Source organism: Primulina eburnea, chromosome 1 (assembly GCF_022965805.1).
Source record: "Primulina eburnea isolate SZY01 chromosome 1, ASM2296580v1, whole genome shotgun sequence".
NCBI lineage: Eukaryota > Viridiplantae > Streptophyta > Magnoliopsida > Lamiales > Gesneriaceae > Primulina > Primulina eburnea.
Window position 1 is genome coordinate 27247362 of NC_133101.1, and position 15000 is coordinate 27262361.

At 40.1% G+C, this 15000-nt stretch overlaps 1 protein-coding gene and 1 long non-coding RNA gene across 3 annotated transcripts; both read right to left on the reverse strand.

The window, feature by feature from the left end:
* Positions 1-523: 523 nt before the first annotated feature.
* LOC140811958 (uncharacterized) lies at positions 524-7568 on the reverse strand. 2 transcript variants are annotated; one of them, XR_012113573.1, is made up of 3 exons: positions 7461-7568; positions 5278-5752; positions 524-776 (listed from the first exon to the last, which is right to left on the reverse strand). It is a non-coding gene; the product is annotated as an uncharacterized lncRNA (long non-coding RNA). The 2 variants fall into 2 exon arrangements; XR_012113574.1 differs by lacking the exons at positions 5278-5752; positions 7461-7568 and adding exons at positions 1258-1290; positions 1396-1733 and having other exon boundaries at positions 541-776.
* Positions 7569-12283: 4715 nt separating this feature from the next.
* Positions 12284-14395, reverse strand: LOC140811967 (cytochrome P450 83B1-like). The gene is made up of 2 exons (XM_073170109.1): positions 13473-14395; positions 12284-13089 (listed from the first exon to the last, which is right to left on the reverse strand). The coding sequence occupies exons 1-2, from the start codon at positions 14361-14363 to the stop codon at positions 12469-12471; spliced, it is 1512 nt and encodes a 503-aa protein (XP_073026210.1). The 5' UTR covers positions 14364-14395; the 3' UTR covers positions 12284-12468.
* Between the last annotated feature and the right edge of the window lie 605 nt (positions 14396-15000).

A 15000-nucleotide genomic window follows, 5' to 3' on the forward strand; every position in this document is an offset into this window, starting at 1 on the left:
AAAATGCATAAATATCATTAAATACATATCTTTATAAAACCTTAGATTGCATGCAGTCGGGTTACGTAGTTTGAATTTCCTAGACCTTACAAGCCCCCCCCCCCCCCTCCCAAAATTGAATTTTGTCCTAGAAATTTAAAATGTACCGAATAACTGTGGGTAGCGACTCCTCATCTCGGTCTCCTTCTCCCAAGTAGCCTCCTCCTCAGATTGATTCATCCACTTGACTTTGACCATGTGGATCACCCCAGTCTCGGAGCCTCTTTTCCTGCCTATCAATATCTGAGTGGGTCTCTCCTCGTAAGACAGGTTCAGTGTCAGCTGAAGTGGCTCATAGTTCAGCACATGCGAAGGATTCGACATTTAATTCCGCAGCATGGAGACATGGAACACATTATGAACACCCGCCAGATTCGACTGTAATACAACGCTGTAAGCAAGTGTCCCAACTCTCTCTAAGATCTCAAACGGTCTTATGTATTTTGGAGTGAGCTTTCCTGTAGCGCCCTTACCCGGGCCACTACTAAACAGACTAATAAACATGCAACATTAAACTTAATAACCACAATTAAACAGCGGATACCAAATACTTAATCATCTTACAACCCAATTGAAAACAAAACAATAACAGCAGTCTTAAACATTAATACAACCATAACGAAAACTTAATTCTAAACGAGAATACGATAAACCACAGAAAACCTCCACTGGATCACCACTGAAAACCCAACTGCTCTAGCCACTGCCCTGGTCGTCCGAACCGTCCAACCTAAGACCTGCCCCGTGGAATGGGGTGACCAAGATGAAAACAAGGACGTGAGCGACAATCGCTAAATACGAGAATGTACGAGTATACAAATTGATATGATGCATGTGAAATGCAATATTCTCGGATATCAAGGATCAAGTCAAGAATCTTATGCTCAGTCTAGAGGCGCCTGAGTGTGTAGTCTCTGATCTGCCCTAGGCATGTTTTGGCTCCCACACTCATCATCAAGACGTGGACCTTCAATGTCCAGGTCATCAAAGCCCGCGGGTCACGTCGGACACTGTAACTCTCGATGCCCCATCGTCCACAATACAGAATAGGGCTGAGCGGCCCCAACAAACGAGGTATATCTCAAAAGATATCAGGCTCAACATGATGTGTCATGCATAATATGCCAAGGCAGTAAAACATGTATCATGCAACATATAAATATGCAGCATATAAGTGTGTATACTACGCTTGGATATCTCAGTTAGTAAATCACGTACCTCACTAAAACAATCTGACAGAAAGTTCTGAACCTAGACAATACAAACATAAAGAAATCACTAACAAATCAGATCAAACATGCTACAAAGATCTCCCTAATGATCCTTAAATCACTATCTAAGGATTTAGGATTATACCTGCGTCCGTCGTCAGTCCGCTGATGATGTCTCGATCTCAGTTCACCGACCCCTCCTCGAGTCGATACTAGCTCCGAAACTTCCCGACACCAAAGTGCCCTAGAAACTGGCTAGAAAACTTAAGGTACAACTAGAACTCTCTCTGAAGACTGCGGTGAAGGAAACAAAAGAATCGGCTTCCATTTATAGGCTACATCCGGACTATTTCAGAAAATCCTAACCAATCTTATCTGCCACGTGTCAGAATCTCATTGGTCTAGTTGGATTTCTCGAGATAATGTAATCCGAAGTAGGTCGGGTTATCCATTTAAAATTCGGTGGATACTAACAGCTTAATCCCGAATTATAAATTCCTTAATAATACTTAATTAACAACTCATTCGTTATGTCTTAATTAATACTTCATTCAAAACAAATATTTGGGTCATTACATCCTCCCCTCCTTACAAAGATTTTGTCCTCGAAATCGAAACTGAAGTACAATACAACTGAATAAAATACAACTCAAAACAAATGAGGATACTCTGAGCGCATACGACTCTCTAACTCCCAAGTCGCTTCTGCAGTACCTCGGTGTTGCCATTGCACTAGAACAAGTGGAATGGTCTTGTTTCTGAGCTTTTTCTCTTTCCTGCCCAAAATTAAAAACGACTGCTCGACATAAGTTAAGTCTTCTTCAAGTTGAACATCTGTCGGACTAAGAACGTGCGACTCATCTGCTACATACCGTCGTAGCAACGATACATGAAAGACATTATGAATGCTGGACAGATACGGCGGTAAAGCCAATCGATACGCCAAATTTCCAACACATTCCAAGATCTCAAAAGGTCCGATGAATCTTGGGGCTAATTTTCCCTTGAGTCCAAGTCTCATCACCCTGCGGAACGGTGAAACTTTAAGGAAAACCTTTTCTCCTGACTGAAACTGTAGAGGTCTACGCTTGGTATTCGCGTAACTCGATTGACGATCTTGTGCAGTTTAAATTCTCTTCTTAATCAATTCCACTACGTCAATCGCTTGTTGCACTAATTCAGGTCCTTGCACTTGTCGTTCTCCTACTTCTTCCCAAAACAAAGGAGTACGACAACGTCTACCATACAATGCTTTGAACGGAGCCATACCAATGCTATTGTGGTAGCTATTGTTATATGCAAACTCCACAAGCGGCAGATGATCATGCCATGTTGGTCCAAAATCCAAAGCACAAGCACGCAACATATCCTCAAGCTTCTGAATAGTCCTCTCAGACTGACCATCGGTCTCTGGATCATAGGCAGTACTCAGACTCAATGTCATTCCCAACGCTTTTCGAAAACTTCCCCAGAACCTTGAGGTAAAGCGTGGATCTCTATCACTGACTATACTTGTTGGCACCCATGATATTTTATAATCTCTTGGATGTATAGTCTTGTCATGCGATCGAAACTATATTCCCGACTATACAGAATGAAATGTGCTGACTTAGTCAGTCGGTCCACAACAACCCAAATTGCATCACAATTCTTAGAATACAGCGACAAGTGGGTGACAAAATCCATCGTTACATGCCCCCACTTCCACTCAGGAATAGGAAGATTCTGAAGTAATCATCCTGGTCGTCGATGTTCAGCTTTCACTTGCTGACAAACCAAACACTTGGCTACAAACTGGTAAACACTTCTCTTACATACCTTTCCACCAAAACCTGGTCTTCAAATCCTTATACATTTTCATGCTTCCAGGGTGGATACTCAACTTACTCCTATGAGCTTGAGATAAAATCTCGTCTCTCAATTTAGAATCTTCTGGAACTACGATTCTTCCGGACAGACACAAGGTTCCATCTGTTTGGAACGCAAAGCCAGATGTGTTGTCTCCGTTAGCTAACCTTGCTAACTTTTCCACCTTCGGATCAGAAAACTGAGCTTTCTGATTTTGGCATACAACATCGGTTCAGATAAAATGCTCGTTACTCGAATGTGTTCCATTCCTTTCTTATGACGGAAGTGAAATCCCAGAGAACAACAATCTTGGATTACACTTGATATGAAACTTGTCTGAAGTGCAGATAATCTCACCTTGCGACTAAGAGCATCAGCTGTAAGATTCGTTGATCCTGGATGATACTTGATTTCGCAATCATAATCCTTTAACAAATTCATCCATCTTCTTTGGCTCATATTCAACTCTACTTGAGTGAAGATATACTTCAAACTATTGTGATCTGTAAAAATCTCAAATCTCTCTCCGTAGAGATAATGTCATCAGATCTTCAAAGCAAACACAATCGCTGTCAATTCCAGATCATGAACTGGATAATTCTCTTCATGCTTCTTCAACTGTCTAGATGCATATGCAATCACATGACCATTCTGGGTTAAAACGCACCCAAGTCCTTGAAGTGATGCATCAGTGTACTCAATGTGCCCTCCTGATCCAGATGGCAGAGCTAAAACTGGTGCAGTTGTCAAACGTTGATGCAGTTCATTGAAACTATTTTCACAATCATGAGTCCATTCGAACTGCACATTCTTACAGGTCAGTTGAGTCAATGGTTTGGCAATCTGAGAAAATCCTTAGATGAATCTCCGGTAATAACCTGCCAAACCTAGAAAACTTCTTATCTCTTGAGCTGATTCCGGTCGTGCCCAACTCAACACTGCTTCGATCTTGCTAGGATCCACTGATATCCCATCTTTGGATATAACATGTCCCAAGAAGATAACTCTGTCGAGCCAAAACTCGCACTTGTTCAACTTAGCATACAGTTGGTGATTCCTTAAGGTTAGCAACACAATCCTTAAATGTTGTGCATGCTCTTCAAGGCTACGAGAGTATACCAGTATGTCATCAATAAAGACAATGACAAACTTGTCAAGATACTCTTGGAATACTCGGTTCATCAAATCCATAAATACTGCCGAAGAATTCGTCAAACCAAACGGCATCACTAGAAAATCGTAATGTCCATACCTTGTTCGAAATGCAGTATTAGGGATATCACGTTGATGAACTCGAAGTGGATGATATCCAGACCGTCAATCGATCTTCGAGTACACTGAAGTCCCTTGCAGTTGATCAAACAAATCATCAATCCATGGTAACGGATATTTATTCTTGACTGTTACTCGGTTCAACTGTCGATAATCTATGCAAAGCCGCATAAACCCATCCTTCATTTTAACGAACAACACTGGTGCTCCCCAAGGAGACACACTGGGTCTAATATACCCTTTGTCAAGAAGATCTTGTAACTTTTGTTTCAACTCTTTCATCTCTGTTGGTGCCAATCTATAAGGCGCTCTGGAGATAGGTTCGGTTCCTGATACCAACTCTATCTCCGCTTCCACTTCCCTCTCTGGAGGAAATCCAGGAATTTGATCGGGGAAAACATCAGGAAATTCATCGACAACTGGAATGTTCTTCACGTCGATTACATCCTTTGATACGTCAACAGCATAAATGAGGTATCCTTGTCCTCCTTCTGCTAAAGCCGTTGTGCCTTTACAGCAGACACTACTGGCATTGGAGGTCGAGCCTCCTCACCGAAGAAAAACCAATTCTCGTCTCCTTCTGGACGAAACTGAATGAGACGTTGATAACAATCTACCGTCGCTCTATACTTAGTCAATAGGTCGATTCCCATAATACAATCGAAATCTTCCATAGCCAATATCATCAAATTTGCAGACAAGTAATTTCCTTCAAACTCTAACAAACAGTCTACTACAAGTCGCTTAGCTAAAACCTCTTGTCCCATCGGTGTAGACACCGACAACAAAACATCTAATGACACGTAGGGTAGTTTATGCTTCTTAACAAACATTGATGCTATGAATGAATGCGATGCCCCAGTGTAAATCAATACATATGCAGGAATACCACATAAAAGAAAATTACCTGCAATGACTCTCTCGTTATGCTCCTCAGCTTGTTCTTGGTTCAAGGCAAACACTTGCCCCTGAACTCGTGGGCGATGCTGAGATCTTTGCGATATTCCTCCACGACGAGAACCATGACCAGGAAAACATTTCTGTTGAACAGTGGCCTCGGACTGTTTTCCACTATAAGACCCTGTCATAGAACCTCTGCCTCCACTCTGATTCTCCAAATTAGGGCAATCCCTCTTCATGTGACCAAAACCACCACAATTGAAACATGCACCTGTTGCTCTTCGACAATTCTTCGTCGTGTGATTGCCTCCGCAGTGGCCACATTGCATCTTTTTCATGCCAAAGCTGTGCACCCCTCCAGAACCGGAAGAAGAAGAAGATACAGACTTCTTGAAAGACTAACCCTTGGTCCCAACGAACTAGAACTTTTGCTAGCTTGCATAGCCTTCCTCCTAGCAATACTGATCTCGGCTTGACGACAACTATTCACTAATCCTTCATACGAATTAGGATCATCACAGACAGAAACCCGATCAAAAATCTCCTGGTTCAAACCATTCAAAAAGTGAGAATATTTTGCTGCATAATTCTCACTGATGTGAGGAGCGTACGGCAACAGATCCGTAAAACGCTTCTGATAATCCTCAATGTTCAAATCTCCTTGCTTAATGGTCAACAGTTCAATCTCTTTCGCCTGGCGAAGAGCTGGCGGAAAGTGGTAATTGATGAAGGCCTGACAGAAATGTTCCCAACGAATCCGCCCATGCTGCTGAACTAGAATGGCAGAAACAGATTTCCACCATTTCCGAGCTTTTACTTGTATCATGAAATCGGCTACCTCCATATTCTCATCCTCAGTCATAGTGCAGCACTCGAAAACACTGCTCCATGATATCGACCCAAGCTTCAGCAACTTTAGCATTCTCATCTCCGGTCAACGGTGGAGGTCCAATATTCATGAAATCCATAATGTTGACACGGTTCCTACGTCTCCTTTCATCATGATCTCGGTGACGCCTTCTGTCACGATCTCTACGACAATATTCTCGGCCAGCCTCATCGTCGCCATAACGGCCATGTCCCACACTACCGTGGCTGCTTCCATCTCCTGACATCTGAAAGGAAAACTAAAATCAACTTCTAAATCCTCAAAACAGAATTACTAATGTCCCAAAAATCTTTGCATGCTCTGATACCACCAAATGTAGCGCCCTTACCCGAGCCACTACTAAACAGACTAATAAACATGCAACATTAAACTTAATAACCACAATTAAACAGCGGAAACCAAATACTTAATCATCTTACAACCCAATTGAAAACAAAACAACAACAGCAGTCTTAAACATTAATACAACTATAACGAAAACTTAATTCTAAACGAGAATACGGTAAACCACAGAAAACCTCCACTGGATCACCACCGAAAACCAAACTACTCTAGCCACTGCCATGGTCGTCCGAACCGTCCAACCTAAGACCTGTCCCGTGGAATGGGGTGACCAAGATGAAAACAAGGACGTGAGCGACAATCGCCCAATACGAGAATGTACGAGTATACAAACTGATATGATGCATGCGAAATGCAATATGCTCGGATATCAAGGATCAAGTCAAGAATCTCATGCTCAGTCTAGAGGCGCCTGAGTGTGTAGTCTCTGATCTGCCCTAGGCATGTTTTGGCTCACACACTCATCATCAAGACGTCGACCTGCAATGTCCAGGTCATCAAAGCCCGCGGGTCCCGTCGGACACTGTAACTCTCGATGCCCCATCGTCCACAATACAGAATAGGGCTGAGCGGCCCCAACAAACGAGGTATATCTCAAAAGATATCAGGCTCAACATGATGTGTCATGCATAATATGCCAAGGCAGTAAAACATGTATCATGCAACATATAAATATGCAACATATAAGTGTGTATACTACGCTTGGATATCTCAGTTAGTAAATCACGTACCTCACTAAAACAATCTGACAGAAAGCTCTGAACCTAGACAATACCAACATAAAGAAATCACTAACAAACCAGATCAAACATGCTACAAAGATCTCCCTAATGATCCTTAAATCACTATCTAAGGATTTAGGATTATACCTACATCCGTCGTCAGCCTGTTGATGATGTCTCGATCTCAGTTCACCGACCCCTCTTCGAGTCGATATTAGCTCCGAAACTTCACGACACCATAGTGCCCTGGAGACTGGCTAGAAAACTTAAGGTACAACTAGAACTCTCTATGAAGACTGCGGTGAAGGAAACAAAAGAATCGGCTTCCATTTATAGGCTACATCCGGACTATTTCAGAAAATCCGAACCAATCTTATCTGCCACGTGTCAGAATCTCATTGGTCTAGTTCGATTTTTTCGAGATAATGTAATCCGAAGTAGGTCGGGTTATCCATTTAAAATTCGGTGGATACTAACAGCTTAATCCCGAATTATCAATTCCTTAATAATACTTAATTAACAACTCATTCATTATGTCTAAATTAATACTTCATTCAAAACAAATATTCGGGTCATTACATTTCCCTTATTCCCAAATCTCATGACACCCTTCATCGATTCGACCTTCACGAATACATGATCCCCTAATGCAAACTCGAGATCCCTATACCTCTGATCTGCATAACTCTTATGCTGGCTTTGAGCGGTCTTCATCCTGTTTCATATCTTGACCACTAAATCTGCAGTCTGACTGAAAATATCCGGCCCCAACTCTACCCTCGCTCCTACCTCATCTCAATACATTGGAGACCTATACTTCCTCCCTTATAATGCCTCATATGGAGCCATACCGATTGATACCTGATAACTGTTGTTTTTCGTAAACTCCACGACAGGTAACTTCGACTACCAGCTGCTCTGGAAGTCGATCATACAAGCTCTAAGCAGGTCCTCGAAAATTAAAATCACCCTCTCTGACTGTCCGTCAGTCTGAGGATGGAAGGCAGTACTGAATAATGATTTGGTCCCCAATGCCTGATGCATAATCTTCCAGAAGGCAGACGTAAATCTCGGATCCCTGTCGGACATGATAGACATTGGAATCCCATGCAGTCTGACTATCTCTTGGATATACAGCTCTACGTACTGAGTCATGGTGAAATTCTTCATGTTCGGTAAAAAATGTGCTGATTTAAAGTGATGATCGACTATCACCCAAATGGCATTATATCCTCCAGTCGTCCTCGGTAGTCTCGTCACAAAATCCATGGCAATGTTATCCCACTTCCACTCGGGAATAAGGAGTGGTCTCAGCTTCCCTGCATGTCTCTGATGCTTTGCCTTGACCTACTAACACGTCAAACACTTGGAGACGAAACACAAAATATCTCTCTTCATGCCCGGCCACTAATAAGGAGTTTGGAGATCCTTATACATCTTCGTACTACTTGGATGGATGGAGTACGTAGTGCTTTGAGGCTCGCTCAAGATATCTGCTCTCTCAGGGAATCACTGCTAGGAACCAATAATCGGTCCCTATATCTGACTATGTCATCCACCACTATGTACAAACCTCCGGCCCTTAGCCTCATCCCTCAATCTCCACTTCTGTAGATGCTCATCATAATTGTGCCATGCCCAAATTCTATCTCTCACTGTCGACTGCATTGTCAAGGTAGAAAGACTAAGGGCACTGCCCCTGACATAAACTGTTAGCTCAAACTGCTGAATCTCTGCCTGCAACGGTCTTTGTACTTACAACTGAGTGATCACTGCAGTCTCCTACAAAGGGCATCTGCAACTACATTAGCCTTACCCGGATGGTAGCTAATGTTGCAGTCATAATCCTTTACTAACACTAACCACCTCTGTTGTCTCATTTTCAGATTTTTCTGTGTGAAGAAGTACTTCAAGTTCTTGTGGTCAGTGAAAATCATGCACTTCTAATGTCTCCAAATTGTCAAGGCGAATACCACTACCACTAGCTCGAGGTCGTGAGTCGGATAATTCTGCTCATGGACCTTCAACTGTCGGGACACATAAACTGTAACTCTGTCATTTTGCATCAACATTTCACCCAAACCGAGCTTCAAAGCATCTGTATATACCACAAACTCTCCTTTCCCTGATGGCATAGCTAGAATTGGTGTTGTGTTCAACGCCCGCTCAAACTGTCAAAACTCTCCTGGCACTCCGGTCCCCAAATAAACTTGGTATTCTTCTTTGTCAAGGTGGTCATAGGCACCGCAATATAAGATAAGCTCTGAATAAACTTTTTGTAATATCCAGCCAATCCAAAGAAGCTACGGATCTTTGTCACGCTCTTAGGAAATGGCCAATCTCTGACAGCTTCAACTTTACTGGGGTTGACCTCTATACCATCCCGAGATACAATGTCACCCAGGAATACCACTCTGTCTAGCTAGAACTCGCACTTACTAAACTTGGCAACAGTCGTCTGTCCTGTAAAGTTTGCAGTACGCTCCTCAGATGATGACTGTGCTCTCTCTGTTCTTCGAGTAGATCAGGATGTTGTCAATCAAAACTATGACGAACTGATCAAAATATGGATGAAACATGTGATTCATGAGATCCATGAAGATCGGTGGTACGTTAGTCAGTCCGAAGGGCATCACCAAAAACTCATAGTGCCCATAACGCGTCCTAAATGTCATCTTATGCACGTCAGACTCTCTTACTTTCATATGATGATATCCAGATTGGAGATCTATCTTCGAAAATACCGATGCTCTATGCATTGATCAAATAGATCCTCGATCCTTGGAAGTGGATGCTTGTTCTTGACTGTGACACGGTTCAACTCCCGGTAGTCAATGCAAAGTCGCATGCTGCCATCCTTCTTAACAAACAATACCGGTACGCCCCATGGAGAAAGCTAGGGCAAAAGAAACCACTTTCCAGAGGTAGGATATTCTATAAGTGGCGGTTCATGGGCATGGGCTAAAGCTCATGCTGGACCATCCTAACGACCCATGACCAGTAGTGGTGCATTGGTATGGGCCGAGGCCCATGTTTGTTCAGCGTAATGACCTATGATCGTTACAAAAAAAAGTGTTTAGGTAGGCTAAAGAAACTATTTTCCAGGGGTGGGATATTCTATGAGTGACGGTGCATGGGCATGGACTACGGCTTATGTTGGACCATCTTAATTACCCATAATCAGTAGCGGTGCATGAATATGGGCCGAGACCCATGTTGTTCAGCCTAATGGCCCATTATCGTTACATGATGGGTGAAAGTATCGCCGATGTCCTCGTCGCCTGGTACAATGGTTATACGTAGATGGATCCATCAATCAGCAGCTGATACGAAATTCACAACTAATTATCTGAATTTAGTAAGGGAAAATATATACGTTTATGATGACATGATTTGAATATGAATATGTTTATGTATATGTTCATGCTGTAGAAGATCATGAAGGTATTTTATTACAATATTTTTTATTGTTACATGATATGACTATGTACTTTGTTGTTATGATTCATGTGTGTTAAGTCTTTAGACTCACTAAGTGTGATTGATGCTAATAAACAGTTTGTTGATGAGGAGAAATGAGGTGCTAAGGATTGAGTGAGCTGTTGGTGCATGGGAAATCCGAGGACCTTGCGTTTCTTCCGCATATTATGATTTTGAGATATGAATTTTAAAACATCATTTTTATTAAGTCGCTGATTTTGTGCTTTGACAGTACGGCAGAGTCTTAGCGACTTGTTTGGTGTGTAAATTTTAAACAGTAGCCATTTAAATTGGATTCATTTTCAGGATTTCTGACTGCATTTATTTTAATAAGTAGTTGGTTGATTTTATAAAATGTGTGGTTTGACTTGTATTAATATATGGGTATGTATATATTTCGGCCATAATTTGCAAAAATAATAATAATAATAATAATTATTCAGTAGTAGTAAAATAGTAGATGTTTCAATGTAGGTCCTAAATTGAAGGAGGATTGTACAGGTTTTTATAAAACCAAAGTTTCTAATGAATTCTTTCCTAAGTGAAAGATGGGGAGATATAGAAAGATTAAGTTTTCGAACATCCATAAAATCTCTTGTGTTTCTTATCTTTCTACATTTATTACTTTCTTGTTTGTGTTGTTAAAATTTAAGTCACTTGATTATATGCTTCTCCAGATCGAGCCGGACTGTTCCACACATTGAAAGACATTTTAAAGTGGTCCAACCCATTTGTCTGGTCGAGAAAAATACTTTTACATTCAATAAATGTTGGATTCGGTTTGAGAAACATCTTAAGCATAATTATTTCAAAAATAGTTTCAAGAGTTTATTTATACATATCTAAACTCTAAACGATATCCTAACACGCTGTATATCTAACTCCTATATAGCTTACATGTTTGATGGCGGGCCTAAATGGGCAAGCCTGTTTGGGCTGTTGGTTGGGGCGGGACGGGACGGGACGGGACAGGCTAGCTAATATTATTTGAATGGTTTATGTATGGTTGATTAATTTTGAAATATTTTATAAATAGGTGATAGGTTTTTGAATTATTTTTACATTATTTATAGTTGTTTATTATATTAGATTAAATTTGAAATAATTAGATTAACGTTATATTATTTATAATATTTTATGTATGGTTATCAATTTTAAAATATTTATATCATTTATTTATAATGATTTATATGTGATTAGAGGTAGATGAATTTTGAAATTTATATCATTTATAATAATATATGTATGATTTTTCAAAAAAAATTATAGTTTTAATAAAAAAAAAATACATTTTTGGCAGATCCAACAACCTAACTCATAACCTATGGCAGCTTGGGTCTAGGTTTTGCCAACCCACCTAGTTGGCGGGCCTTCTCGCCTCGTTATGTTTATTGACGGGCTAAGGAGGGTCTGCCCCATTTGACAACTCTAATTCCAAAATGCTAGTCAAATTTCAGGAAATATCTCAATATTCTATAGAAAACGATTTTTGAGAAAATTGCAAAATTGATAATGTCAGTTGTCATTATTTCAATAATAGGCCCCCTAGAGAAGAAGATGTGAGAAAACTATAACATATATAGATACATATGAGGCTCATGCTATTTTATTACACAAGTATAGAACATATTTATTACAAGGAGAATTCATGATATTTATTACGAGTGTACATATATATATATATATATATATATATATATATATATATATATATAATGAAAACCATAGCTACCCAAATATCTGTATAACCCTTGTGCCATATTGATTAGTTTATCTTATTATATTCATAGCATTTTCCCACAAGGCAAAGATCATTTTTCTTTGAAGTTGTAAGTCCAGGGAACAATTCCATATCAATATCTTCTTCCTTCATTCCATGGGGCAACTCCCAGTCAAATGAGTAGAGAAGATTGGCAAGTGCAAGCTCCACACTTGCAATACCAAAATTCATTCCAGGGCATCCTCTTCTACCCGATCCAAATGGGAGCAACCCGAAATCGTGCCCTTTGTAGTCGATAGTACTATTCAAGAACCGATCGGGAATAAATTCAGTAGAGTTTTCCCAATATTCTGGATCCAAACCGATCGCATGAAAATTCACATACACCATGGTTTTTGCTGGGATTTCATACCCATCTATCGTGAACTTTTCCAGGCTTTCTCTTGGGACGGAGAGTGGAATTGGAGGAAACAATCTTAGTGTTTCTTTGATGATTGCTTTTAGATAAGGAAGATTTTGGATATCCTCTTCATCTACGGTACCTTTGGCCCCTACTACATTTCGGACTTCTTCTTGTGCTTTCTTCATTGCTTGGGGTTTCTTGATGAGAGTCGTCATGGCCCAAACAATCAACGATGCACTTGTATCGGTTCCACCGAACACGTTCTATAATCAAAGTTTGGTACACAAATTAATCGATCAATAAATCTCAGAAAATTATCATTTGAAGAGTTAGAAATTAATGTGCAATTAAAAGCATAAAATGGAATAAGGGAACCGACAACTCAGTCATCAGAAGCTATGAACAAGGGAAAATTACAAATTTCAATTAATAAGTTGACATAATTTCGTTTCTGGTCTTGTAAGTTACCAAAGAGTTTTGTCTAACCCAATAAATTGAATTTTGTTCTCTTTATGTTTTGTTTTAATTTTCAGTGAGAATCATATCAACAATATCTGATGTCATATTATGAATATCACGTGCACGAACGGAGATAAAATAAGTCGATGGGAAATATGAAAAGTAAAGCTAGATTTGACAGTCATACCATGAGAATTCCCTTAATATTTTCCCATTCAATCGGAATGGCAGCTGCTCGGTCTTGTTTCAGCTTAATCATCAAATCAAGAATATCCCCTTTCATTGCCTCGGGCCGATTTGGATCAAGATGATCTTCTATAAGTTCTTGAAAAAATTTATCCAAATCCCTAAGATTCTTGTCGAGTCTCGAAATCATCCCAGTTAATTTGTCGATCCAACCCAACAAAGGAAAAAAATCACCAAAACTGAAGGCTATTGATAGTTCTTGAGCTTCTTTAAAAACTTCACTGAATTTTCTTTTACCCAATTCATCGTACTCTTTCCCGAATGCTGCTCGACAAACGATCCTATTAGTTAAAAAATACGCAGCCTGGCTCAAGTTTATCACCTCAGACGAATGGGATTTCTTGATCATATCTTTTATCATAAGTGAAACTTTGTCTTTTCGAATAGGAAGAAATGAAAGCACCTGCTTGACACTAAACAGATGAATCACGCCCAGTCTCCTCATTTCCCTCCAACTTTCACTGTAATTAGAGAAAGCGATATCATGGCCATTGTAAGAATACGTTTTTAAGCCAATAAGTGGTGGCCTGCCTGCGAGTGCTAGGTCATTATTTTTCAAGGCTATTTTGGCTACTCTTGCAGAAGAAATAACGATCGTGGGTCGGAAACCAAATCTCATCGACATGAGGGGGCCGTACTTTTTCGCGAGTTCGTGGAGGTAGAGGTGGGGATGCGGCGTGTCGAATTCATGCAAGTTCCCGATCAGAGGAAGCCCTTTCGGACCTGGTGGGAGGGGAGCAGTTTTCTTGGGATTTTTTGGTTTAAAGAGATTGAAAAGAAAGATGATTGAGAAAGACAGCACTAGGAGAAGCAAAGACATGGTATTAATCATGTTAAAAATATTCAGTAGATTTGTAAGGGTGGATTAATGTGTTCTTAGTTGCACTTTGCTTGTTATTTATAGAGACGGGTCTGAACAAGCTTTAATGGATGACCCGAATGGATGGAATAAATGATTACTTTATTAATAAACACGAGTTTGATTTCTCCTACCAATATTTTTTCGAACCAACATATAACACAAAGTTTGCACGATACAGTTTACTTGACTAGCTTGATTTATAAGATATTTTTTTTTGTTACGAGTTTTATGCGGTGTGCAAAAAAAAATAGCGGTAGTGTGTACATGGTAAAAAAAGAAGAAAAATAGATTGTAATTTGTAGGATTTAGATAAATTTTTAGATTACATGTTTTTAATTTGAATAATAATAATAGTGTAGGATCGAGCGCTTGTACTTTACCAAAAGTTATAACTGGTGTAATGGTGCAACACAAATTTTTTAAATCGCATAACAGCTCAAGCACCACGATTCGATCGCTCTACCAAACAGGGACAATTATTGCACCAACAATCTTCCTCCCAATAATTGCACTCCTTTTCATCAATGGGAATCGAACCCATGACATTGGCTCTGATACCAATTGTAGGACTGAGCGCTTGTCGTTTTAACAAAAGTTATAGCTAGTT